This window comes from Saprolegnia parasitica (assembly GCF_000151545.1).
Source record: "Saprolegnia parasitica CBS 223.65 unplaced genomic scaffold supercont2.5, whole genome shotgun sequence".
Classification (NCBI taxonomy): domain Eukaryota; phylum Oomycota; class Saprolegniomycetes; order Saprolegniales; family Saprolegniaceae; genus Saprolegnia; species Saprolegnia parasitica.
Genome location: NW_012156399.1, coordinates 799799 through 823914, shown reverse-complemented (window position 1 = coordinate 823914; position 24116 = coordinate 799799). Strand labels below are relative to the sequence as shown.

Genomic DNA, 24116 nt, shown 5'->3' with positions numbered 1-24116 from the left:
CACGAGGGGCCAATATGATATCACTTGGGCCGTGCCCCATCATAGTAGCCGCCCATATTCGAACGAGGGCGCGCATCACGGTGAAATATGTGCCCCGTCGTTGTATAGACACGGTGTTGGCTAAACACACGCAACGGCGAACGGATGCAGTCGTGCGCGGTGGCCGTTGATTGGTGCGCAGGTTCAAGTCTCTCGTGGACGCCCTGATCGGTGCTGGATCGTCACTCCTGCGGCGATGCTACGCCAGGCAGTCGATGAAGATACCTCGATCGTCCCTGCATGGCCACGTGTCGCTCGAGCGCGATGCTACCAAGTTCTTATTGCTTGCTGGCCACGCAAAGGGTTGCATGTCGGTCCCATGGGTGTGGCAGGCTAGTGGGCTAATGACGGTGATTCTATCCGCAGCGTCATGACGCCACCGTCGTGTTGGCGCCGGGTGCGTTTGTCGCATTCAACTGCCGGATGCGGCGCTGGGAGACTGCGCGCGTCCGGATAAAGGGCCAGTGCGCAGGTTCCAGCGAAGTGACTTGTATAGTCGCTGCCCGCGGCATTACATCCCTCCGCACCAAGTTGAACGTCGCACAAGCGATCCCGCAACAAGGTACCCAAAAGCCTGGAATTCTCCACCAGTCACTTTTTTAAACACGTCGTATTTAAATACGCGGCCCGCCTCTTTTGCATCGTATTTAAATACCCACGCCAGCGTCGTCGCCATCTGGCGCGGTCGTCTTGTTCTCGCACCAGCCACTTTTTATTCCACCTCGATACAAATACCGAGCTATTTAAAAGACAGGATTTAAATAGACCCACGCGATAAAATTCAAATTTCAAATGCAGTCCATACAGATTCCAAGATGTCGGCTCGTACAGAGAAACTGAAACTGTCAGTTGGCAATTCTTGAAGCGGGGGCTTTAAAATCGGCGGGGTCGCGCGTATACCTTGTGACTCCCGTTGAGTATAGTATACTGAAAGGTAGCTTAAAGCGAAGATGAGGACAAGTCCCTCCTTCATTACTCGAATTTCTTTGTTAACCACAAATTTGGGCGACCGACCACTGACGGTTCCCCCAGCATCACCGAGCAGGCGTCCGAATCGAAGCCGGAAGCACCAAGCACGAACGACAGAGGTAGATGATACATGCGACGCCAACGAGCCTCGGCGCCGAGCGCCCGCCCGCTGGGTGGCGCCGGCTTCGGAGCGCTTCGGCGGCAACCACGGGCGATGGGCGGCGAGATCTCATCCTTGTGCATGTGTGCGTAGAAGACCTATCTATAACATGTACCCCGGAAGTGGACAACCAGGCTCGGTGCCCCGCCGAGTGAACCCGAACGGTGGCGGCCCCGTCGGCGGCGGCGTGCCCAACGTGCCCTCGGTCGGCAACGTCAACCCGATCCGCGACATGCGCGAGATGCGCGACCTCCGCGGCCCTAGCGTCAACATTCCCCCGATGCAAATGGCCGGCGCGCCCGGCAACGCCAACGTGGGCGTCGTCAACGTGCCGCAGAACCAAGCGTCGCTAGTCAGCGGCAACGCGTCACGCATTGTCGACATGCTCGAGAGCGCCAAGAACGAGTTTGAAAGCGTCTTGCAGCAGCTCAACATTAGCAAGATTGAGAACATGGAGCTCGAGCGCAAGATTCAGTCGCAGGTCGCCGAGATGGACCAGATTCAACAGACCCTCAAGGCGCTCGAGAACAACCACCGCCGCCTGCGCCAGCAGTACGAGGAGGACGTCATCCGCATGCGCCGTCAAATGGAGGGCGGCGTCAAGATGGGCATGACCGCTGGTAAGCGGAATCGCTCGGACGAGCAGGCCCCGCCCCCGCAAGTTATGCCGCCCATGAACCCCGGCCAGCCGATGGTTCCCGCGCGCTCCCAGCGCAGTGGTAGTCCCGTCCGCGTCGCCCCCGCCCCCTCGATGGGTCGCCCGGCCGGCCTCGACGAGCGTGACCAGCGTGGCCGCGAGCGCCCGTCGCACCAAGGCCCTCCTCCCACGATGCAGTCGTCGTCGCTGGCGCCGCTCGAGAACAACCTTCACACGCCGACGGCCGGCCGCCGTAGCGCCATGCCGGGCATCCCTAGCTCGCGCGACTCGGACCGCCGCGACGTTCTCGACCGCCGTGGCGACGACCGTGATGTGATGAAGAACGACGACCGTCACCGGATCCCTGGCCCCCCGCCGGCGTCGGCCGCTGTCGGTGGCTCGTCGGCCAACTCGTCGCCCGTCATGAAGAAGATCAAGTCGAGCGCGCCGGATGGCAAGTCGTCGAGTGGCAACGGCCCGAGCAAGTCGTCGGTACCTGCGCCGGCGCCGATGCAGTCGTCGCCGGGCAACCCCAAGATGCACCACTTGAACAACGAAACGAACGAGTCGACGGGCTCGGTGACGCCGCCGCCGTCGTCGTCGGCGCCGGGCGGTGGCAACTCGACGCCGTCCAACGGCAACAATGCCGGCTTTTCGAACAACGGCTCGTCGAGCTCCAAGCAGAGCAAGGTCAAGTGGTCGATCACGTACTCGAACAAGGGCTCGAGCACGCATTTTCCGGAGACGGAGCGCCCGACCGTCGAGATGCATCACACACTCGACCACCAGAGCGTCGTCTGCTGCGTCCGCTTCTCGGCGGACGGCACGAAGATGGCGTCGGGTTGCCACAAGACGGCGCAAGTCTTTGACGTCGCGACGGGTGCGCGCACGTTCTGGGTCCAGCGCCCGGCCATCACCAACGCCAACGGCGCGCAGCCCAACGAGAACGAGGACGCTTACGTGCGCTCGGTGTGCTTCTCGCCGGATGGCACGAAGCTCGTGGCCGGCATGCCCCAGAACACGATCCGCATCTGGGACATTGCGTCCAACGAAGAAGGCCCGCCGCTCGTCGGCCATGAAGCCGAAATCTACTCGCTCGACTACGTCAACAACCTCATCGTCTCGGGCTCAGGCGATCGCAAGGTGCGTCTCTGGGACGCGCGCTCGGGCGAGTGCCGCCACGTGTTTGGCACGGAGACGGGCGGCCCTGCCGACGGCGTCACGAACGTTGCGCTCTCGCCGGACGGGCGTCTTTTGGCGGCGGCGTCGCTCGACAAGGTCGTGCGCATTTGGAACACGGAGACGTCGCAGCTCATGGACCGCTTGGAGGGCCACTGCGACTCGGTCTACTCGCTGGCGTTCTCGCCGGACGGCAAGAACGTCATCTCTGGCTCGCTCGACAAGAACATTATGCTCTGGGACGTGTCGGCGTCGGGCCGCACGACGACGCGGCCGCGCATGCTCTTCCAAGGCCACAAGGACTTTGTCCTCTCGGTCGCCTACACCCCCGATGGACGGTACGTGTGTCTCCGATGATAGCAAAGATCTTATGTGTCTTGCGTATAGATGGATCATGTCGGGCTCCAAGGATCGGTCGGTCATCTTTTGGGACCCGCGGACGGCACGGTCGGTGCTGACGCTCAGCGGGTACCGCAACTCGGTCATCAGTGTGGCGTCGTCGCCGGCGTCGCCCTTCTTCGCGACGGGCTCGGGCGACTGTTTTGCGTGCATTTGGAAGTACCAATGTCAAACGATTTAAAGGAGCCGCGGGTTGGTGTAAAATTAGTGCAAGGTTGTCCAGCGACAAAAAGACAAAAACAATGTATTGCGTGCAAACGACAGTCTTGTCTCTTCCCTACGGACGCTACAAAGCACGACGACGCACACACACAGATCGATTAGTGACAGGGGGACACGGCGCGGTACTCGAGCCGACTGCTGCTGCTCGACGGCGACGACGACGACGCCGGACCCTCTTTGGTCGCGCGCCGCACTTGGCGAATGTCACGCCGCACGAGCTTCCACTCGGCTATGATGCGGTCCTTTTCTTCTATTAAGAGGTCGCGGCCGTAGTGGAATGCATGGCAATCAAACTGCAGATCGGTCTCTTCCGCCTCGAGAAGCAGCGCTTCGATCGTATGCAGCTGGGCGTCCACGTCCGTCGCGTCGTTGTGCAAAAACACCTACATGCACATGGGCGTCGTCAGCGCGTGGTGGTGGCGGAGGGCGATGCTTGCCTTTTCCGAAGGACCGTGAGTAGCTTCCGCGCGTGATGGACCTTGCGACGGAGGGGCCGCATCAGGTAGTCGGCTTGGGCTTTGGCATCGAATGTGGTCTGGAGCTGCACTTGTAGGTACTGCATTGTCTCTCGGATCGTCGCGCGCATGGTGGCGCAGTTGCCTGCGGGGCAGTCATGGGTCGCTGGAGCCAGCAATCCAAGCATGTCGTACCGTAGAGGAACTCTTCCTTCGCAGGCAGATCGGCAGAAATGTACTCCTCGAGCTCGCATAGCATTTGGTCATGCTGGCGCAGCGACGACATGGCGTCGTATACGTCGTCTTTAAACGGGTAGGCGACCGACGTGAGCTACGCATCGTGCCCGCAATCAGCGTTGCCCTCCATGGGGATCTGTACCTTGGCTATCAGCATAGCTAGCTTCTCTTCGAGCTCCATGCAGCGCAGTCGTGTGCCCATGAACTTGATGGGGGTCGACGGCTTCTCGGGTTCGGCCACCGCGGGGACGCCGACGATGCTGCCAAGCTCCATGAGATGGGTATCTACAGGAAGCAGGCGATGAGCTCCTTGCGTCTACCTCGATCCCATGAAGAGGTCATCCACCTTGCGGGTACATGGCGCCGAGGACTGCGATCGAGCAGGTCAAGATGCTGCTGAGGTCGGCAACGGAAGAAGATGGCATATTGAAGAAGGTGGAAATTGGACTGTGGTATCCGGCACGAAATGGAAGATTCGGTGGCATTGTATTGGCCCGCATTTTAATGCATCTCTTCTGGCTCTCTTCTTGTCGAATGTATACCAGCTGTTTTATTGCACGTCGATCTTCGCGCGTCTTTTTCCCACATCCATGCGGCCGTTTCCTATACAGTGCACCAGTGTCTCTCGCGGTTACAAGCGACCTATTTGTATTCCGACCATCTAATTCACCATACATTTATAAAGTGTAGCTTGCGAATATTCGAGACTTTCTTTTAATATAGTCCAGCACGCTGGATCTTTAACCGGATACGGATACTCGACCAACGCGGATCACCACGCGTGCAGCAACGTGGTTCATGATGACGAGGATGCTACCACGTAGTAGCTTTGTCTGGTTGCTACAGCAACATTGAATCTACACCCGTCTCCTGCAGAGCGTCCACCGTCGAAGCAACGGGACCTCTCTAACGTGGCTGGTGCGTTTTCCCTTCCTCCGTGTTGGCTGGCTCGCACGAGCACGCAGCTGTTGTTGGGTCATTCATGACGCTTGCAACACGAAGCATCCCGTTCTCATTCCATGCATTATGGCCATATCAACGGATTCGAATGGTTGAAGCCATAGCTCGCGCACTCACCGCTGTCAAAGTTGCAGGCCTCTGTAAAGCAGGTTGGGTCGCAGAGATCGATCCAGTCGATGCAGCCACACGAACTACCTTGCGCACAATTCGTCGGGTTATTGGTCAAGTTGCAATATGTGGAGCCGCGCAGCTGGACGTTGGCGGGAACGCCCGTGCCTGGTGTCTCCCAGACGAGCGGGTTGTAGCGGAGCTGAATCGCGAGGTCGGGCCGACCGAGCACGAGGCGCTTTGGCAGCGCAGTGACGCGGTTGTGGTCTAAAGACAGTATCTCGAGCGACGAGCAGTTGATGAGCGCGCTCATTGGGATCTCGTCGATGGCATTGAACGAGAGGTCGAGGTGCACCAAGCGTGGCCACGGGATCGCCGACGTCGCGGTGCCAAACATGCTGACGTTCGTCAAGCGGGCTTCCGAGAGAGACAATCTCACGAGCTGCTTGGCCCACGTCGCCCAGACACTCTGTGGCACATGCGCAATCTGCGAGCCCACGAGTGCGAGGTGCAGAAGGTTCGGTAGCGGTGCCAAGTCGCGCAGCACCGTCGGCACGCTTGCCAGAGACGAATGCCGGAGCTCGAGCTGCATGAGCGTCTGCGGTATCGCCGTGGGTGGTATTGCCCACTCGGAGAGGTTGGAAAACTCGATTGCGAGTCCAAAGAGGTTTGGGAAGCGCGCAAAGAGCTCGGGGGTAGGACCGTCGGGCAGGGCACAGCGCACAACGTTGAGGAAGAAGAGCGATGCGCCGATCGACGGCGGGATCGCGCTGGCAATCGTGCGGCCAAGAAGCTGCTGCTGCGCGCAGTTGAGACGATAAAAGACGCAATCGCAAGACGACGAGAACCACGACGTGACCTGGAGCTTGCACTCGGGCGGACATGGCGCGCGGCACCACGTGGACGTGACGGCGACGACCGCAATCGTGAGGCCCCAGAGCATACAGACAACGAGGTAGCTCTTGAGCGCGTAGCGTTTGGAAAAGTCAAAGTCCCACAGCTTAGGGTATCGCTTGACAATAAACGTGAAGCCAAACGTGCGACGTCCGTTCAAGCGCTGGGGAGGTACCCACTTGGCCTGGATCGGGCGCAGCTTGGCCGCGGGAATGTGAATGGCATGGTCCAGCGAGTGGGCGAGGAGCTCGAGCGTCATGTAGCTCGTTGCATGCGGTAGGAGCTTCACGACGAGGTCGCCAAACGACGAGACGACCACGTACCGATTGAAGAGGATCATTTTGGTCTGCCACTCGTAATAGTTGATGCCGTCCGAAGACGCTGTGTCGAGGAAGAAGGCGAGCATGCTCGAGAGAAACAGGAGTGTCGAGAGCACCGTCGAGAGCAGAAAGCCAAACGCGCAGCTGAACGCGAGCAACGACGTGCGTCGCAAAAAGCTGTTGGTTTGAAAGAGCAGCCACGGCGAGCCGAGCGCGTAGGTGGCAACGCCAATGCCAAAGACGAACGAGAGCGTCGGGTCGGTCGTGCGATCCGCCATGCGCTTGCCTTGGTACGAGAACGACACCAAATTGCACAAATGGCTACCGAGTACAAATGCCTCACTGACGAGCGCGGCGTGGCGGCGCTTGGTCTTCGGGTCGTTGGCGCCGAACGGCGAAACGCGCTTGCTGACTGAGTCTCGGAGCGACACAAAGGTGCGTATGACCGGCGACTTGTAATGGACGATCGCAGCAGCATGGAGGACGGCGAACGCAAAGTAGAAGCCGGGGGAGACCGACTGTAGGTACCACGGCAAGAGAAAGACCGTGTCGGCGGTCGGCGCCAGGAGGAAGAGCGTCCCAAGCAGCGCAAGGTGGAACGCGTGAGCACGTGGACGGTCGAAATGAACAGAAGCACGGGAAAGCGCATGAGCGCCTTGTAGAGCCGCGTCTTGAGGTCCGAAATCTGCTGCTGCAAGGACGTGGATAGCCGACGAAGTGTAGTCGGGTGCGTCATGAACTCGATGACGGACGAGACACGGTCGTTCATGTGCCAGCCGACGCCTGAGAAATGGCTGCTGGGAAGGCCTCGTGGTCCCGCGCGGAGGATCCCGCTCTCGCGTCGGACACTGCTCCGCGACCGCGGCATCGTTGATTGTATAAATAGGAAGCAGCAACTAATCATGATCGGCTGAGAGTATCAATCTGTCAACACAAAGCCACATGAACTTTAAGAATGGACAACGCTAGATTTCCCATTTAGAGCCCGCGGCCAAAGATCGCGGTGCGGATCTGGTCCGAGGCGACGGCCATGAGACTGCGGTAACTCTGTTGCTTCATGGTTTCAAACCCGCGCCAGAGCAAGCCCATGGCAAAGCCTTGGACGACGCCGGCGCCCGGCATGGACGCGACGGCTTCGTTCTCGCCGATGAACGCCATCGACCCGAGGTTCGTCCACTCGAACGGCGCCGCGCTCGTCGGGTTCTCTTCGAGCTTCTTGTTGAAGAGCTGCGCGAGGTACTCGCCTTGCTGCTGCGCGACTTGGGCCGTGGCTGGCAGCGACCGCAGATGCGCGTCCATGGCCGCCAAGAGCGCCACGAATTCGTCCTTGTCGAGGCGGTTGTTGTGGTCGGCGTCCGCCGCTTCAAAGATCGCGTGCAGCGCGCCGTGGACAAACGGACGAGAGAGCTTCGAGGTCCCGCGGCTTTCTTGGATCAAATGCACGTGCTCGCGGAACTGCGGGTACGTCTTGGATGCGTGCTCGAAGAGCGCCGCCATGTCTTCAAACGAGAGACTGCCTTCGTGCTTGGAGTCGAAGTGGTCGAAGAGCTCCTTGGCGTGGGCGACCGACTTTTCATACGTGACGGCCGCCGCGTCGCCGAGGCAGAAGAGGTTGGTGCTGCCTTGGACGCGGAAGTACGGGTCCACAACGACGGCGCGCTTGTTGGTCTGCTGCTGCGGGAAGTGGGCCGCAATCGACGCAGCGAACGGGTGCAGCCCGATGCCCGAGCACCACATTGTTGTGCCCGACGGCAGCCGCGTCGTCTTGCCGGTCGCCGTGTCGAGGACATCGACGCTGTCGGCGTACACTCGGGTGACGCGGCACTTGAGCCGCGTCTCGATGCCGTGCTTGGCAAAGGCCGACGTCGCGTACGAGGCAATCTTGCGATCAAACATCGAGAGGATCTGGCTCGCGCAGTCGATGACGCGGACGGTCGCGAGCGACGCGAGGTGCGGGTAGTGCTTCTTGAGGTCCCGCTGAAAGAGGTCGTGGATCTCGGCCGCGAGCTCGACGCCGGTCGGGCCGCCGCCGCAGATCGTAAACGATAAGAGGCGCTGCTGCTCTTCGGGCGATGTTGTCGGTAGCGACGCTTGCTCCCAGCGTGCGTGCACGAGCTTCCGCAAGCCCACAACGTCGTCGTACGTCTTGAGAAAGTGCGCGTGCTCGGCGACACCGGGCGTGCCAAAGGTGTTGGCGACAGACCCGACAGCAACGACGAGCTGGTCGTACTCGAGCGTGAACGGCGAGCTCGGATCCAGCTCCGAGACGCACGTGACGCGGTTCGTCTTGGGATCAATTGACGTCGCGGCCGCCTCGACGAAGCGAGCGTGCTCGGGCAAGAAGGTTTGGATCGGCTCCACGATCGACCGCGCCTCGACCGTGCCCGTGGAGGCGGCGGGCAGTAGCGGCGTGTAGAGAAACACGCCACGCGGCGAGACGACCGTCACGCGTGTGTGGTCGTCGGGCTTGAGCTTGCGCAAGAAGGCGACAGCGCCCCAGCCTGAGCCGAGGACGACGATGTGGCGCTTGGTCGGGTCCTTGGCGATATGCACCGGCGCCTGCTGGTTCCAGGCGACAGCGGCCGACGTCGCTGACGCAATGGCGAGTAGAGGCGCAAGGCGCCGGGCGCGGAGGAGGACCGACGACATGATGAGGGTCGGCAAGGCAAATCGAAAATGAGAACGAAGTCGCCCGCTGCGAGATCGCAATCTTGCAGCCTGTATAGCGGTGCTTGTTTATACTAATGCCGAATATAGTGTAGCAACACTATTAAAAGAAAGATCTCGCTCGCACTGTTGATGATGCGCCAAGTCGTATTCGCCTGGATGTGTAGTTGCTCCACTCGCTTCGCACCAAGGTACTGGCAGTGCCAATAGAGCTAATACCCATGAATATCATGAATATATAGGCGACATGTAGCGGCGGGTGATTGCAGACTGTCGGATTCATCGGGTGAGGCTAACTGTAGGAAGAGATCCTCTTCATTCGCCTTGCATAATCAGGCAATCCCTCGTCCACGCTGGCAGCTACATTATCGTCATCAATGATGCCACTGAACACTGAATTACACGACATTGTGAGGACTGCAGTAGCCTGGCCGCATCGTTGGCAAGGTAGCAGTGTGCGCTTCCATCAGAGTGGAGGAAGCGGCCACGAGGCCAAGCCCTACGACGACCTGGCACTCGGTACTGCGAAGGAAGCTGCCAAGGATCGCCTCGATGCATTGTGTGGTTTGTGACGATCGTGCATGTGATGACCCTCACCAGGTATCCACGGAAGTAGTGTGGAAATCTATTTTTAGATACCGTTGCGAGCGATATTGCAGTTGACAAGGATGCTCAAATGTATGGCAGGTCGCCCGGCGGCCGGGAACCAAGACGTCTTTGCCAAGCCTCCGACGGGCCTTCCGAGCGCCGTCTGGGAAAAGGAGTTTAGCGTCCTCTTCAATGGGCGCAAGCCCGTCGGCCTCGGCTTCGTGGCCACCGACGTCGCGACGCCGTATGGGACGTACACGTGCGTCGTCCAGCACGTCATCAACGCCAAGGTGCACGCGAACCACGCGTTCGACCACAACGAGCACTGCTACTTGAGCTGCAATCTCAAGCGGTACGACCTACTCGGTGATTCCTTGGAGGCCTCAGGGGCCATTACGTAGCGTCATCATGCCCGGCCTCGTCATTCGCGGCATCAATGACCTCGACGTGCGCGATACAAGTTTCGACGTCGTCGTCGCCAAGTACATAGTTCTTGATTGGAGGCAACTCATTTCTTATTGTGCAGGGTCAAGACGGCCAAGCGTCCGGTCTTGCTCACGTTTGCCGACCCCAAGTCGGCCGATGTCGCCGCGAACAACGAGCAGCCCGCGCTATCAGACGATAGCGACGTGCGCGAGCGCAAGCTTCACGACGAAATCATCGATCTCCGCACGCAGCTCGACGAGAGCTCTCGGCAACGGGACGAGGCGCTCCGTCAGCTCGAGCTCTTTAAGAAGTGGAACGATTCGCTTCTCGCGACCAACAGCGAGATGGACGCGACGACGACGGAGCTGCATGACCGCATTGCGCAAGAGCGGGCGGCGTACGAAGCCAAACACGCCTCGCGGCTCCTGGAGCTTCAGCACGAGCGCGACCACGCTACAAGCAAACTGCAAGAGCTGCGCGTACTTCCGTCATGTAAAGGGTCTCGCACCCTGCACCTTGTGCTTGTAGGTGGAGCATGCTAGCATGGCCACGCGAGCCGATGAGCTGCACGCGCGCCTTGAGGCCGCACAGCAAGCCAAGCGAGCGTCCGATATGAAGCTCGCAGCGCTCGAGGCGGCACGTCTTGAAGACCTCCGCGCGATGGAGGCGCTTCGGCGAGAGATCCACGACGAAGATGACGCGACGACGGAGCTCGATAAGCTCTTAGCGGTGGGTTGGTACTTGAACGATCGCACAACTGATGCAGTTGCCGTCTAGACCGAGCAAGACAATGCGGCCTTGGCAACGTGCGCAAGTGTCAAGCAGCAACATCTGGACATGCTCGCATCGGTGCGGCAACAGCGCAAGGACCACGAACAACACAAGCGCGACCTCGAGGCCAAGCTCCAAGCACACGCCGACCACGTCAAGAGCGTCATCCTAGATCTCGAGCACCAGCGACAAGCCCACGCTGTGGCCAAGCAAGTGCAGGAGACGACCATGTCGCTACCGCTGTTGGCCACCGAGTCGCACGAGATCCAGACGGACGCGTCGCCCGAGCCTAACGCTGCGTGGCAGGACGAAAAGCTGACGCTGACCAACCGGATTCACGAACTGGAGGCGCAGCTCGAGGCCGAGAGGCAAATTGAAGCGTCGCTGAGCGACACGATCGCAGGTGCATCGGCCATCGAGGCGGCGCGCGCGGCCCGCGACCAAGCCAAGCTGCTCATCCTTCGGCGCTTCATGACGCAACTTTCAACAACGGGGATCCTCGTGCACAAGGTAATCCAGTCCCAAAGCGATATATGTCGTCATCACCAAGGAACTCAATAGCATGGCCGCATGGGGGCTGCGCACCCTCGCTTTTTATATGCTGACGTCGCGGGGCACTGGCTGAGCTGGATGAGCGTCGACGATGCAAAGAAAGAAGGCGCGTTCCAGCACCCGCGCAAGCAAACCACGATCGAGCTCAAGCTCGTCGTTGACGTCTTGCCCGGGAAGCAGACGCATGTACGGCGACAGCGCATGGACTACTGGACTGTGTCTTGATGTATGCTAGGTCTTCCACCGAACCTCGGTGACACCGGCGAACCGTTGTTTCTCGCTCATCTGCGCCAAGCCGTGTCGCACCATCGACATGGAAACCGAGACGCCCGAGCAATGCCAGCGGCTCATCCAAGGCTTCCGGCTCATCCGCCAAGCGTTTCTGGACCACGGAGCGATCGTTCTCTAATCTATCTACGCCTTTATTCCGTATTATTGACGACGCTGCATTACTTGTACGCCTTGAACACTTGGTCGATCGCGTGCGCGACCTGGTCGTACTCGGGAAACTCGTTGATCTTGCCGCAGTAGACGAGGCTCGGCTTTTGCTGCATGGCCGCAAACACGACGCGCTGGAGGTCCTCCTTCGTCACCGCGTCGATCTTGCCGCAAATGACGTCGGGCTCTCGCGGATGCCGTACGTGAGCAGTTGCCGGCCAATGTCTTCGTACAGAATCATGCGCGACTCGAGGTTCATCAACACGGAGGACTTGAGCTGGTTCTTTGCTCGGCTCAGCTCCGTCTCGTCGACGCCGTTCACTACGCCATCACAAAGAGATGCTCAATAGTACACGCAAATCCAAAAGCCACGAGCGTACTGGCGACGGCCAACATTTGGTTGACGAGGAGGCCCACGAGCTGGCTCGTGTGCTCGGGCATGCACGCGCCGTAGATACCGAGGAGGCCGCTGTCCGAGTGCAGCGACGAGAACGCGAGCGCCGACTCGACCCAGTAGTACCGGTTGAGCACGTGCGTGTAGAGACGAGAGTACATGCCTTTGCCCGGGCCGCCGGCCGAGAACGAGTCGCCGCCACCCAAGAGCGTGTGCAAGACGCACACGGGCACCAGATCTAGCGCGTGCATCAGATGTGGGTCCGACGCAGATAGATCCGCGTACCCTTGTCGTGCCAGCCGCCGGTCGGGAAGGCGAGCGCCGCATACGAGAAAGGCATATCGTCCTTCTCGATCGTGACGAGGCCGCCCGTGTAGACGCTGCTGTCGACGTTGACGGCCTCGGTCGCGGGCGGGACCGACCCAAAGAGCGACGCCGCCTTCTGAACCAGCACGCTGTGCTCAATGCCCGAGCCTGCGAGCACCATGCGCGGCGCGACAAAGAACTTGCGGAGATACGCGCGGACGGTCTCGACGGTGAGTGCGTCGACCTTGTCTTCGGGGCACTGCAGCGGCCGCCCAAGCGTGGCGTGGGCGCCGTACGCAGCCGAGTGGATGCGCTCGAGGAGCAGCGTTTGCGGGTTCTCGGCCAAATCTTCCGACTGAATCTTCATAATGTACTTGGTGAGCTCGATTTCGTCGGGAAGAAGCGCCGGGTGCAGGATCGAGTCGGCAAGGAGCTCCAGCGCACGGTCCACGTTGTCGCGAAGCACGTCGATCGTGTAGATGATCTGCTCGCGGCCGCTCGACGCGGTGGTTTGCGCACCAATGGTTTCAAACTCGCTATCGCGTGGTAGCATGAGCGTGGCGACAGGCGACGACGAGGCTGGCGTACCGGACGAGATCCGCGTGGGAGCGGGTCGTCGAGCTCTTGAACCCGAGGTGCTCCATCATGTGCGTGATGCCCGTCGTGTCGTCTAACAAAGTGCTACAGTCATTCCTGCATGAACAGGTCAGGGTGTACTGGTTTCGTGGCGGCTTCCCGCGTCGACAAAGAGCCCGATCGTCGTGGCCTGGCCGTACGTCTCCTGCGAGATGACGCGGAGACCGTTGGGCAGCACCGTCGTTTCTGTCTGCGGCGCCTTGAGCTGGCTCGCGGGCTTGAGAACGGGCAAACTACCAGCCGACACGTCATAACGATGCACATGACGTGATAGCGACTGCCTCTCGCAGTGCTGCTTACCCATGCATGGGCTCGTCGAGGCTCAGCTGGCGTTTGAACGATGCCTATGTTGCGCCAAGGCGTCAGCTGCGTACGCGACTCGTATCTGGCGTACGAGGTCAGGCTTGAGGATGGGCTCGGTCGTCGCTTCCTTGGTGTGGACGTACTGCGTGAGCGTCGGGCCGGCGTCGGGCCGCGCGCAGAAGGACCGCGAAGCTTGGATGGCCGTGAACGGCGCGGCCTTGTGCTTGAGGAGATGGCGCTGGAGGTGGAGGAAGCGCATGCTGGATGAAGCCTCGCGAAAACAAATGGAGGATGGCACGCACCGCAAGCCCGCCGGCAAGATGATATCCGGATGATGCGGGTGCCGGATAATCGACCCGATCTTTCGCGAGTGCTTTGTCCGAGGTCCGCCTGTCGCTGCGATGCCTTCACCTGCATACTGCTGCTCTCTCTAACGCTCGGCAGCTACTTAATCAGCCACGTCTCTTGCCTCGACCGCCAAGGTCAGACGGGCAGCCTTGGATCAAGCACCCACGGCAATGCTACTGCCGGTCGTACATGGCCACGCTGATGGCCACCATGTCTTCTGGCCAACGCGCACCGAAGACAAGGGCAAGGATGCGAGCCGACACCGTCTTCCTGCGGCTTGGTTTGATTGCGTGGTTGTCGCACTACATGGAGGTCCAGCTAGCACCAAACCCCTAGCTAACGTCAATCTCACAAGGCGCTGAAAAAGGGCAGCACCCTTTGCCAGGCGATCAAGGTGCGAACCAACTCATGTCTAATACCTATCATTCATGCACGTGCGCGAGCTACTGGTGGCAGTTGATGGCGGTTGCCAAGTCGCCTGGGCCGTTTCCTTGGTTTCCAGAATTTCGACCTCTCGCATTCCATATGTTGTGGATATTATAATATGATAGAGGTACATGAAGGTCAGTATTTCAAGGTCATTCAAGTCTTTTATTATCTAGTGTTGGCGCAATATCTACAGAAATGGCTCTTAAAACGAGGGTTTTCCGTAATATGGCGAGGGGCCGTACAAAGCGCATTTCCAAATTCCCGACCTCGATGGCGCAATACGGCAAGGCCTCGTACTGGGACGAGCGCTACACCAAGTACGTGGCAGCATCTCTGTCGACGCTCATGATGCCATGCATAGGGACGCGGAGCAGTTCGATTGGTACCAGCGCTATGCGGGCCTCAAGGACCTCGTTCTGCAGTACCTCAAGAAGACGGACAATGTCTTGATGTCGGGCGCTGGCAACTCGCGCTTGACCGAAGAGATGATGAACGACGGCTTCCAGACCATCATGAACATTGATGTCTCGCAGGTCGTCGTCGACCAAATGGCCAAGAAGTACGAAGGCCACGAGGGCATGCAGTGGCAGCAGATGAACGTGTGCTCGCTCTCGTTCTCGGACGAGACCTTCGACAGCGTCTTCGACAAGGGCACGATGGACTCGATCTTGTGCGGCGAAGGCTCGACGGCCAACGTGGCCAAGATGTGCCAAGAAGTCTACCGCGTCCTCAAGCCCAACGGCGTCTTTTTTATTGTGTCGTACGGCGTGCCCGACAACCGCCTCAGCTACCTCGAGAACAACGAGTTGCACTGGAAGGTCACGGTGCACACGGTGCCCAAGCCGACGGTCAGCGCCGTCCAGGTCACGGACGCGGCCGATGCCAACGCTGTACATTACATTTATGTGTGCCAGAAGGGCGTCAAAGCCGACGCATAAGGCGATCCAAGCAGCATCATAATACAAGGCATTGGTATTCTCGACATCGCGACGCCATTTACTTGTCGTTCCACTGCTTCTTGCAGCCGACGCACTTGTAGAACGTCGTCGATGGCTCGTCCGCCGACCGAATCTGGATCTGCATAAAGTAGGCCTTGTGGTGCTCGCAGAACGGGCAGCGGGCTATGAAGAGGAGAAGGATATGTAACCTGCAGCATCCCATGCGGCGACACCCTACTGTCGGTCTGGTCGACGTTCTCCCACGCTTCGTCGCCGCCCAAGACATCGTCGACCTGCTTGCGCTGCAGAGGCACCTTCTTCTGGACCTAGCAACGTTGCATGAGCCATCGTCGGTCGCCGGTTGTCGTTGTCGGACCTTGCGCGTGATCTGGTAGATGTACGGGCAGGTTTGGCAGCAGAAGCGCATGCCATCGCTCTACGCAGGTACGCTGAGCCTCCATGCACCTCCATGGAGCAGGCGTACATCGGGCTCGACCATGAGCAGGTTGCCGCATGTAGGACAGAAGTGCATCGCGCGGCCAAGTCACCCAACCAAGAAGTCCCGACCAACGAATATGCGCTTGGGAGATATATTGCTCACGCCTAATTAGGACCATCCGAATTTCAACGCTGGGACATGCCACTCGGGATCTTTTGACGTTTGGGAACGGAGCACGATGGCCGACGACGCGCAGCAGGTCTTCTACTTTGAGGAAATCCCGATCGAGGACGAGACCGAAGACGGCGCTGCCAAGGAGGCTGTCGCTAGCTACAAGCGCGTCGACAGCGCGGTCCGCGGCGACGTCCCGGCCAAGCGAGGCGGCGCGACGCTCTCGGTGGTAGCACCCTCAACCAGGCATGGCCGGCGAGAATGCGTCGAGCTAGGTGGAGGCCAATGGCGAGAAGCTGCTCTACTTGATCGGCGGCGCGAACCGAGAAGCGCGCATGTTCAATGATGTCCACGTGTACAACGTTGGTGCGTCCACCATAGCGAGGCGGCGATGCTACCACCACCATCATCGTAGGCACCGGCGCGTGGAGCCAAGTACGCTTGTAGCCATCACAACGCATCATCTTACAGGCAGTAGGTGTACGTGACCAACAGCGCGGTCTTCCAAGCACGCAGCGGCCACTCGGCGGTGGTTCTCGGCACCCGCATATTCGTCTTTGGTGGTCTCAACCTCCCGCTACAAACCACATTCAATGATGTGCACATCTTGGACACGGGTACGTTCAGCATATCTCATCGGCATCTAGAACCATGGTGCGATCATCGAGCATGGTAGCAACCAAGTCGTGGTCGACGCCGGTCGTGCAAAATGATCCGCCGCGGCCACGCAACGCGCACATTGCCATGGCCACGACGAAAGGCATGGTCGTCTTTGGCGGGTCGTCTCCAACCGACGGTCCCATGAGCGATGTCTTCCTCCTCACGGTGCACGAGCCGACGCTGCGATGGGTTCGGATCGACTGCAACGGGCCGGTCATGGCGCCGCGCGAGCTTCACGCAGCGGTGCTTGTATCGCTACCGACGGAGCGCATCTACGTGAGCGGCGGACGGCTCCAAGACGGACAGCTCTGTCGCGAAGTGGCTACGCTGGATGTCGGTACGCTTGCCGTGCGTTCCGTGCCGTTGGTAGACGTATCTCGTAGCCTCCTGGACGTGGACGATCCAATCGAGTGGCGAGTTTCGACGCTGCGGCCATGTGATTGGCCTCCTCGATGCTGCGTGCATCGTCCAGTATGGCGGCTGGGACGGCGGCAACGGCTTTTGCAACGATTGCTGGGAGCACCCATGTACAACGCGTCGCGACGTCATCGTCTCATGCGATGATCAGTAGGCGACGACGGGCAGCTCGCACCTGCGACGCTCGAAGAAGCGCGAAGCGGCGACCACGTCCTGCTCGAGGACGGCGCCGACGTCGTCCATGACGGCGGGCGACTGGGGCACACGGCGTGCGTCGTCGACACCCGCCTCTTTGTCTTTGGGGCATGACAATCGCAGACGACCTCGACGACCTCTGGCACCTGGCGCGCTGCTAACGCTCGTGGAAAACGAGAAGGATGTAAAAGGCTCTATCAGATTGGACTCTCGACATATTATATATACTGGCGGCTAGACCTTTTCGACGCCAACGACTTCTTTGAGGACGTCGTAGACTGTGAGGCTAATGCCGGTCGAGAGCGGTCCCTAATGCATCATCCACATTCCGATGAGTTGCCATCGACGAAACGCGTCTCGTACCCGCAGCCATGTGACGGTCGCGCCCTTGTAAAAGCCGCGGAGGCCTTCGTTCTGCAAAATGAGCCGGCACGTGGTGCGGAGGTTGGTGTATTTGCGCTCGCCAGCATGGGCGCCCGAGAGGTAGCCGTCGCTTTGAATGCGCTTCCGGATCGTATCGAGCGGGTACGTGACTACGACGCCATCAGAATCGACTCGTCGCTGTCAAGCAAGACGCACCGGTTTGGGCCATCGAGCCCGCGAAATAACTGCACAGAAACTTGGAGAAGGGCGAGAGCGTGTACTGCTCGCGCGACACGGCTGGCGACCGCTGCTCGTACTGGATGTCGGCGAGGTACTGCTTGAATTTCTCGTTGAGCGTAAAGCCAATGCCTGTGTACGGCACAATCCCCAAGAGATTGACAAAGAGCCCACGCGAGAAGGACCGGAGCCCCTACATGCAATCCATGAGCCGACCGAGGTTGCAATAAGAAAGACGTCGTACGTCGGTGCGATACATGCACTGAACTGCGTCCAAGACGCTATTGTACTGCATCTTGCCTTGCTGCACCATGTAGCGCGTGCGGAGCACGTCCATGGGGTAGGTGAAAATGACCGAGACGCCGCCTAACCACCAAGATGCCATTTTTAAAACCCATGTTCGCCGCGAGAAAAGGTCGCACCGGCGATACTGCCAGAGAGAATGAGCTGCGTGTCCGTGAGCTTCTTCGTGTACGGCAGTGCCGAGCCCAAAGCTTCGTGCCGCTCGTGGTTGTAGCCGTGAAACTGGCGGCGCACAAAGTCAAACGACGAGTGCTGGATGCCCGCATACGGAAACACACGGAGCAAGTTGAGTGAGTTGCCTCGAAAGAGCGCGAAGACGCCTAGGACGACGAGGATCAAACCCTGAACCATTCGGAAATACCATTTACCGTCGCGGGTCGCAATTTCGAGCCCGAGCTTGTACGCGTTGCGCAGTGAAAAGTGGAGCGACTCGGTGACCTGGAAGAGCACCTTGACGCGGTCGACGGGGGCGAGCGCCGACTTGGAGATCATACCGGCAATGCCACCGACGGCAAACGACTTGGAGACCGTCGTCACGTGGTCTGTCGGGGCCGTCGCAGACTTGGGTGTCGACGGCGACGGTGGCAAGTGGTTGAGGTGCGGCGCCGGCGGCAAGTACGTCGTCGTGCGCGGCAGCGTCACGCGCACGGTCGCCTTCTCGTCCATCGTGGGCACGCGCGGGATCTCGATGATGAACATGCCATCCGTTTCGTTCACGAGGCCAAACTCGATCGCGCAGACCTCTTTGACCCAGGACGCGTAGACCATCTGCACGCCGAGGGGGCTAATCTCTTTCCAGCGCATGACGAGCGTGCAAAACTCGTCAAATGAAATCATCGTCATGGCATGCTCGTCGCCATGGGGCTCGTCCTTGGCGTGGCGCGCGAGGCTTTCGCGCGTAAGCCGCTCGAGCTGGGCCGTCGTGATGTAGAGCTGCGACGGGTCGGCCTGGCGGATCTTCTCGAGGAGCGCGGCGCCCGAGATCTTGCCCGAGTCGGTCGGGTCGAGGCGCATGAAGAACTGCTTGAGGATCGCGAGCACCTCGGGCGTCAGGTCAAAGTCCGGGTTGTAGAGCTTGAGGTTCTCCATGGTCCACGTGAAGTTGAACTCCTCTTCCTCGGACGTCGTCTTGGTCGGCGGCGCGCCATCCGCGCTCCGAGCCGTCGACATCCGCGGGTGCGCACTGGGAGCGTGGGAAGTTGCAAAATGGCAGCAATTATCCTAATTGAACTTGGTTGCCACAGTGGGATGTCATTATTTTAGCCCTCGGCTCGTCTCCCCACTTGGTGTTTGTATACCCTGCGGTGTCTTTAATCCAAGCCTGGTCACAAATTGTTCCAAGGTGGCGGCTAATAAAACGCCATTTGCCGTGGCGCGGTGCGGTTGGAGCGACACCGTGATACGACTACGGAGCACAAGAGAGAAGTGCGAAGCAGCGATCATCGCACGCCAACGCGGTGGCTGGCAGTAGTCAACGGTGCGGCGTGGCTGAGGATTTGACGACCAGTTCCGTGCGAACGAGCGAAACTGGTTTGAAATGCTCTTGCGCACCAACAAGACTCCTTGCGAATACGACGGACGTTGGTCCTTGCGCGTTGAAGCGTGGTGGAGAGCGCTCGTGTCTCTAGATAGAAAGCTCTGCAGAGCCGTCCAGTGGCACTCCAACGGCTACGTTCAGCGCCGTAATCTCAATTGGACAGTGGGCTCTTGTAGTCGCCAATGCGCCATCAAGGCATCCCATTCCCTCGTGCTTTCGAAAAATGCTTGCTACTACTAGATTAGTAGGTGTAGCCGACAGAGATCATAGTTGGATGCGCCCCAGGGTTCACACGCGGGTCCAGTGACGCAGGTCGGCTACAAGTTGGGTGTTTTTATCGTCGAGTCTCAAATTCCCAGTTTTTGCCTAAAATACCTAATTTCGACCCATTGTTGAGTAAACGATCCGCCAATCAACGGTCACGGGAGCGCATGCGGTCCTTGGACGACAGGCAGCGATAGGGATCTGTCCGAGGAAGCGGATGGAAGCCACCTACGCGTGGAGGCTGATGGCGCTGGCAGCATCGACGCAGCCATGGCACGTGCGACCTCCAGCCAGTCGGTGCAAGATGCCAGCGCGCTCGAGCGCGCTCTCGAACGCTACGACGCGCCATGACGACTTTTGCTGCAGCAAGCATGGATCACCTTTTGTGGAGCCGGCAACGGCGACGCAACACCCGAGCATGTGCAAGCGCCGCTCCCACGTATCGATGCGTCGAATGCATTCGTCGTCCCAGTGCATGTCTACGAGCTGGCTAACGTCGAGCACCAGGCCATGAGTCTCAACTCCTAGCATGGGTTTCGGGCTCGACACGGAGCTCATGATTTTGACGCACGGGTACCTGGGGCGTCCAAAACGTGATCGATGACATGCTCGACACGCTCCCAGTTCGAGAAGCAGAGGGCCTTGGCGTGGAGGAATACCTTGTACAGCTGCGATGTCTCTGTCGCTGAGGGAGGCGGCGCGGCAACGATGGCCTCGACGGAAACAACCGCGGGCTGCCAACGTTGGTGAATGATGCTAGTAGCACGGCCTTTTACATCGCATCGAGTCTGCAACTGTTGTGTACCTCAACGTGTACGCTGTCAAGCTTCCATAATAGACGCCGCATAGCGCGGAAGCAGCGCAGCCCGCTGTCCAGACCATAGCATCGCCGTAGAGGCCGAGTCGCAGCAGCGTTCGGAGCTCGGTCACATCACAAATCGTCGGCAACGCCGCGAGAAAGATGGCAGCGCGGACCGGGGCTGGGACGAGGATGTACGCATACAGGTTGCAATAGGCGCAGAGACCCACGAGGGCGGCCGCAAGCATCGACGCCACCTGGGTCCGAGCACACTTGAGCACGAGCGCCGAGCGGGCGAAGCACGCGATTGGTGGAAACAGCGGCGTAAACCCCAAGCTGCCAAGGCACACAAGGCCGTACGCGACGATTTCCTTGTGCATGCGGAGCTCCCCGAACGCTGCGTCGCTCGTTTCCTGTCCACGTCAATAAGCAAAGACATGGTGTGTCTATTTCGCTGCACCTTGGTCGTTGCACGGCCTGCGTGCTGGATCAAGGCAGCCGCAGAGAGGTAGATGGAGAGGGCGCTGAGGACGACGTTGAAACCGAGCTGAAAAGCGGCGGCGAGGCTCGACCCAACAAGCTCGATGACGTATCCAAAGGCGTGGCGTACGCCCATTATTGGCTCGTCCAAGCGCGCAGTGAGCGCTCTCTCGAGAACGTGGAGCTCCGAGTCGTCGGCAGAGATGACATGCACTGCAATGCCACATAGACATAGGCCAAGGAAGAGTCTGTTGGGGAGGTGTAGGGTGCTAGTCGCTCGAGACTTGGGCGCCGCGACTTTGATTGTGAGGCTGCTCCGACGGGGTTGCGTCTTGGGTGGCAAGCGACACACGCTGGCGGCGCGACGAGATGCATCCCACCCCGGCGTGTATGTCCGTAAGAACGGAAGCGCGGCTAGCAGGATCGCAGCGAGAGGCAAGAAGAACACTTGGTTCGACGACGGCGACGGTGCGACGAGTGGTGTCATCGCTGGTTGAAGCAGGACTGTGATCTCGCCCGTCGCAATGCTGAGGACAGCACCCGCGAGAAGCCCTCCGCCGGCGACGCGAGACAGATAGATCCAGCGATGCAACTTGGTGGCGCCCATGCCCACCAAGAGCACTCCCGTGAGACTCGTGAGGACAAGGCCCACGGCTTGTCGATGGACATCGGAGTCGTAGGTCGTGCGGATCCACGGCGCAAACGACGATGTCTCTTCCGTACCAAAGCACAGAAAACGCGACGAACCAAAGAGCGCGTAGAGCAGGGGCACCGCGACGCTCATGACGACGCTAGTTTGGACAGGGACATGGAGCGTACTCGCCAAGACCATGTCTTCGGGCAGGATCAAGCACGCCAAGACGACCGCCGTCGTCACGTCGTGTGCCAAGTGTATACGCGGGCGATACGAAGGCAACCACTCGAGCACCGGCATGCGTTCTGCTAGCCATATCCGGGCGAAGCGCCACGCAAGCAAGCACGGACGCATGACTCCGTTTCTATTTTGGCCTTTCAAATGCCACAATTACCAACCTTATATGGTGTGTGCGCCACATTTAAACCGTTGCCATCCAACCATCGGTTTCGGTTTCGGCGTCGCTGGGATCGAGTCATACCAGTAGGATAGGGCGACGGGTATTCTACGTGAGAGGAGTCAACAGGACGATGAAGTCTCCTCTTCCTCTCACCTCCTTTCCTTTTCCAAGCCATTGCGAGCTCGGTACGGGTCTTATTTTCGGCATTGTTCGATCGTGGCGGTGAAACGAACGGCGGGTGAACACCTTCCATTTGTGTTATTCGAAGTGTTGGCGTCGCAACGGCTTCGATCCTTGTGTTATAACGTTACATGTATGTGTGTTATCGGTGTTCTGTGAGTGTGTTATCGGTGTTATATCCGTCGAAACCTTCGATGGACCGTTTTGGAGCTTGAAAGGGCGCTGCCAAAGCGCTTGAAGTAGAGTGCATTCGATCTTTGGACTTGGACATGGTAGCCAAACTCCTTCGCTTCCTGGGGATTGCGGCCCTCGCGTCGCTCGCGCTCGCCGCCTGCCCCAACAAGTGCTCGGGCCATGGCACGTGCGGCCCCAACGACATTTGCTCCTGCCAGCAGAACTGGGTGAACGCAGACTGCTCGGGGCGGCAATGTCCTTTCACGCGCGCGTGGCAAGACACGCCGATGTACTCGGACGACGCGCACTACTACGTCGAGTGTGGCGGGCGAGGGCAGTGCGACCGCGCGACCGGCATCTGCAACTGCGAGGGCGACTTTACGGGCTCGGGCTGCCGCCGCTTGCGCTGCCCGGGCGACTGCAACGGTCACGGCACGTGCCTCTTCATCGAAGAGCTTGCGGTACTTTCGAAGGACCCTCGCGTCGGTGGTAAGGCGGGCACGACGTATACGCTGTGGGACCGTGAAAAGATCCAAGGTTGCCAGTGCGACCCGGGTTGGGAAGGCCACAACTGCTTGAGCCGCGTGTGCCCCAAGGGCGACGATCCGCTGACGGTGAACGACCCGGCGTACCCCGCGATCACGCAAGTGGAAATGAAGCAAGGGATTGCCATCTATGGCACCGGGACAGTCTCGATCATCCTCAAGTACACGGACCCGTACGGCAACATTTGGTCGACGAGCGCCATTTCGGGTACGAATGCTGACATTTGCGCAAACATCCAAACCGAACTGCGGAAGATTCCGAACCTCGCCCTCTTCTCGACAACGCTCTCGGGCGAGGGCCAAGTCACTGTATCGACAGAAAACATCGACATTTTCACGCGCTCGGCATCGGAGCCGGCAGTTGGTACTTACAGTATTGCCGATGCAGACGTGCTCGACGCGACCCGGCATTTTAATTTGCTCGCTACGTGCGTCGTTTCGTTTCCGGCCGGCCCCGGAACCTCGGGGTACCAGTACCCGCTCACGTGCGACGTCGCAGCCCATCCCTTGGCTGGCTCGCAACCGCTTCAAACGGCAGCTGCGGTACTTACCACCACCGCCTGCACTGTGCACGAGCACTATGCTGGCAGCTCTCTGAGCCCCGTGACGCTTCCCCTCACGGAGCTCGCCACCTGCTCCAACGTAAGTCGCACACGATTCTCCATCCGGTCACTAACCTAATGCCTATATGTAGCGCGGTGTCTGCGACTCGTCGCGCGGCGAGTGCCAATGCTTCACTGGTCACAAGGGTCTTGCCTGCGACCTTCAAGAAGCGCTGGTCTAAAGCAACACCAATCCATTGTTCCGTAATCATGTATATATACATATACCTTGTAAATGCTCGGTGCACACGCTGCCTCCGCACGAAGCTGACCCCTCGCCGCGCTCCTCTAAACAGCCCTGCCCCAAGCGCTCACTATGCTCGGGTACAGCTTCGAGAAGC

General features: G+C 59.5%; 12 protein-coding genes across 12 annotated transcripts; 5 read left to right on the top strand and 7 right to left on the bottom strand.

Annotated features, from left to right (window-relative positions):
• The first annotated feature begins 1014 nt into the window (after window positions 1-1014).
• SPRG_02177 (hypothetical protein) lies at window positions 1015-3646 on the top strand. Its single transcript, XM_012340728.1, has 3 exons — window positions 1015-1127; window positions 1262-3322; window positions 3372-3646. The coding sequence occupies exons 2-3, from the start codon at window positions 1278-1280 to the stop codon at window positions 3562-3564; spliced, it is 2238 nt and encodes a 745-aa protein (XP_012196118.1). The 5' UTR covers window positions 1015-1127; window positions 1262-1277; the 3' UTR covers window positions 3565-3646.
• A 57-nt stretch (window positions 3647-3703) lies between these two features.
• On the bottom strand, window positions 3704-4571 carry SPRG_02176 (hypothetical protein; the record flags this gene model as incomplete). Its single annotated transcript, XM_012340727.1, has 4 exons — window positions 3704-3988; window positions 4057-4205; window positions 4256-4391; window positions 4440-4571. The coding sequence occupies 4 exons, from the start codon at window positions 4569-4571 to the stop codon at window positions 3704-3706; spliced, it is 702 nt and encodes a 233-aa protein (XP_012196117.1).
• Window positions 4572-5321: 750 nt separating this feature from the next.
• SPRG_02175 (hypothetical protein) lies at window positions 5322-7447 on the bottom strand (the record flags this gene model as incomplete). The annotated part of the gene is made up of 2 exons (XM_012340726.1): window positions 5322-7097; window positions 7190-7447. 2 exons carry the CDS (start codon window positions 7445-7447, stop codon window positions 5322-5324), a joined length of 2034 nt encoding a protein of 677 aa, XP_012196116.1.
• A 75-nt stretch (window positions 7448-7522) lies between these two features.
• Window positions 7523-9288, bottom strand: SPRG_02174 (hypothetical protein). The gene has a single exon (XM_012340725.1). It carries the CDS (start codon window positions 9226-9228, stop codon window positions 7558-7560), a length of 1671 nt encoding a protein of 556 aa, XP_012196115.1. The 5' UTR covers window positions 9229-9288; the 3' UTR covers window positions 7523-7557.
• Window positions 9289-9909: 621 nt separating this feature from the next.
• SPRG_02173 (hypothetical protein) lies at window positions 9910-12026 on the top strand. Its single transcript, XM_012340724.1, has 7 exons — window positions 9910-10186; window positions 10236-10316; window positions 10361-10739; window positions 10789-10989; window positions 11038-11541; window positions 11593-11769; window positions 11819-12026. The coding sequence occupies exons 1-7, from the start codon at window positions 9915-9917 to the stop codon at window positions 11990-11992; spliced, it is 1788 nt and encodes a 595-aa protein (XP_012196114.1). The 5' UTR covers window positions 9910-9914; the 3' UTR covers window positions 11993-12026.
• SPRG_02172 (hypothetical protein) lies at window positions 11981-13981 on the bottom strand. Its single transcript, XM_012340723.1, has 7 exons — window positions 13752-13981; window positions 13658-13701; window positions 13439-13590; window positions 13310-13391; window positions 12701-13257; window positions 12402-12653; window positions 11981-12342 (listed from the first exon to the last, which is right to left on the bottom strand). Exons 1-7 carry the CDS (start codon window positions 13917-13919, stop codon window positions 12173-12175), a joined length of 1425 nt encoding a protein of 474 aa, XP_012196113.1. The 5' UTR covers window positions 13920-13981; the 3' UTR covers window positions 11981-12172.
• Window positions 13982-14688: 707 nt separating this feature from the next.
• Window positions 14689-15453, top strand: SPRG_02171 (hypothetical protein). Its single transcript, XM_012340722.1, has 2 exons — window positions 14689-14754; window positions 14799-15453. Exons 1-2 carry the CDS (start codon window positions 14708-14710, stop codon window positions 15373-15375), a joined length of 624 nt encoding a protein of 207 aa, XP_012196112.1. The 5' UTR covers window positions 14689-14707; the 3' UTR covers window positions 15376-15453.
• On the bottom strand, window positions 15313-15963 carry SPRG_02170 (hypothetical protein). Its single transcript, XM_012340721.1, has 4 exons — window positions 15860-15963; window positions 15752-15811; window positions 15614-15701; window positions 15313-15558 (listed from the first exon to the last, which is right to left on the bottom strand). The coding sequence occupies exons 1-4, from the start codon at window positions 15905-15907 to the stop codon at window positions 15434-15436; spliced, it is 321 nt and encodes a 106-aa protein (XP_012196111.1). The 5' UTR covers window positions 15908-15963; the 3' UTR covers window positions 15313-15433.
• A 65-nt stretch (window positions 15964-16028) lies between these two features.
• Window positions 16029-17597, top strand: SPRG_02169 (hypothetical protein). The gene is made up of 7 exons (XM_012340720.1): window positions 16029-16214; window positions 16261-16351; window positions 16401-16420; window positions 16464-16602; window positions 16662-16982; window positions 17029-17172; window positions 17214-17597. Exons 1-7 carry the CDS (start codon window positions 16053-16055, stop codon window positions 17369-17371), a joined length of 1035 nt encoding a protein of 344 aa, XP_012196110.1. The 5' UTR covers window positions 16029-16052; the 3' UTR covers window positions 17372-17597.
• SPRG_02168 (hypothetical protein) lies at window positions 17442-19358 on the bottom strand. The gene is made up of 6 exons (XM_012340719.1): window positions 18529-19358; window positions 18280-18480; window positions 18102-18223; window positions 17837-18050; window positions 17621-17790; window positions 17442-17566 (listed from the first exon to the last, which is right to left on the bottom strand). Exons 1-6 carry the CDS (start codon window positions 19328-19330, stop codon window positions 17492-17494), a joined length of 1584 nt encoding a protein of 527 aa, XP_012196109.1. The 5' UTR covers window positions 19331-19358; the 3' UTR covers window positions 17442-17491.
• Window positions 19359-20006: 648 nt separating this feature from the next.
• On the bottom strand, window positions 20007-22174 carry SPRG_02167 (hypothetical protein; the record flags this gene model as incomplete). The annotated part of the gene is made up of 5 exons (XM_012340718.1): window positions 20007-20296; window positions 20342-20485; window positions 20539-20717; window positions 20767-21173; window positions 21221-22174. The coding sequence occupies 5 exons, from the start codon at window positions 22172-22174 to the stop codon at window positions 20190-20192; spliced, it is 1791 nt and encodes a 596-aa protein (XP_012196108.1). The 3' UTR covers window positions 20007-20189.
• Window positions 22175-22672: 498 nt separating this feature from the next.
• On the top strand, window positions 22673-24069 carry SPRG_02166 (hypothetical protein). Its single transcript, XM_012340717.1, has 2 exons — window positions 22673-23815; window positions 23868-24069. The coding sequence occupies exons 1-2, from the start codon at window positions 22724-22726 to the stop codon at window positions 23955-23957; spliced, it is 1182 nt and encodes a 393-aa protein (XP_012196107.1). The 5' UTR covers window positions 22673-22723; the 3' UTR covers window positions 23958-24069.
• Window positions 24070-24116: the final 47 nt, after the last annotated feature.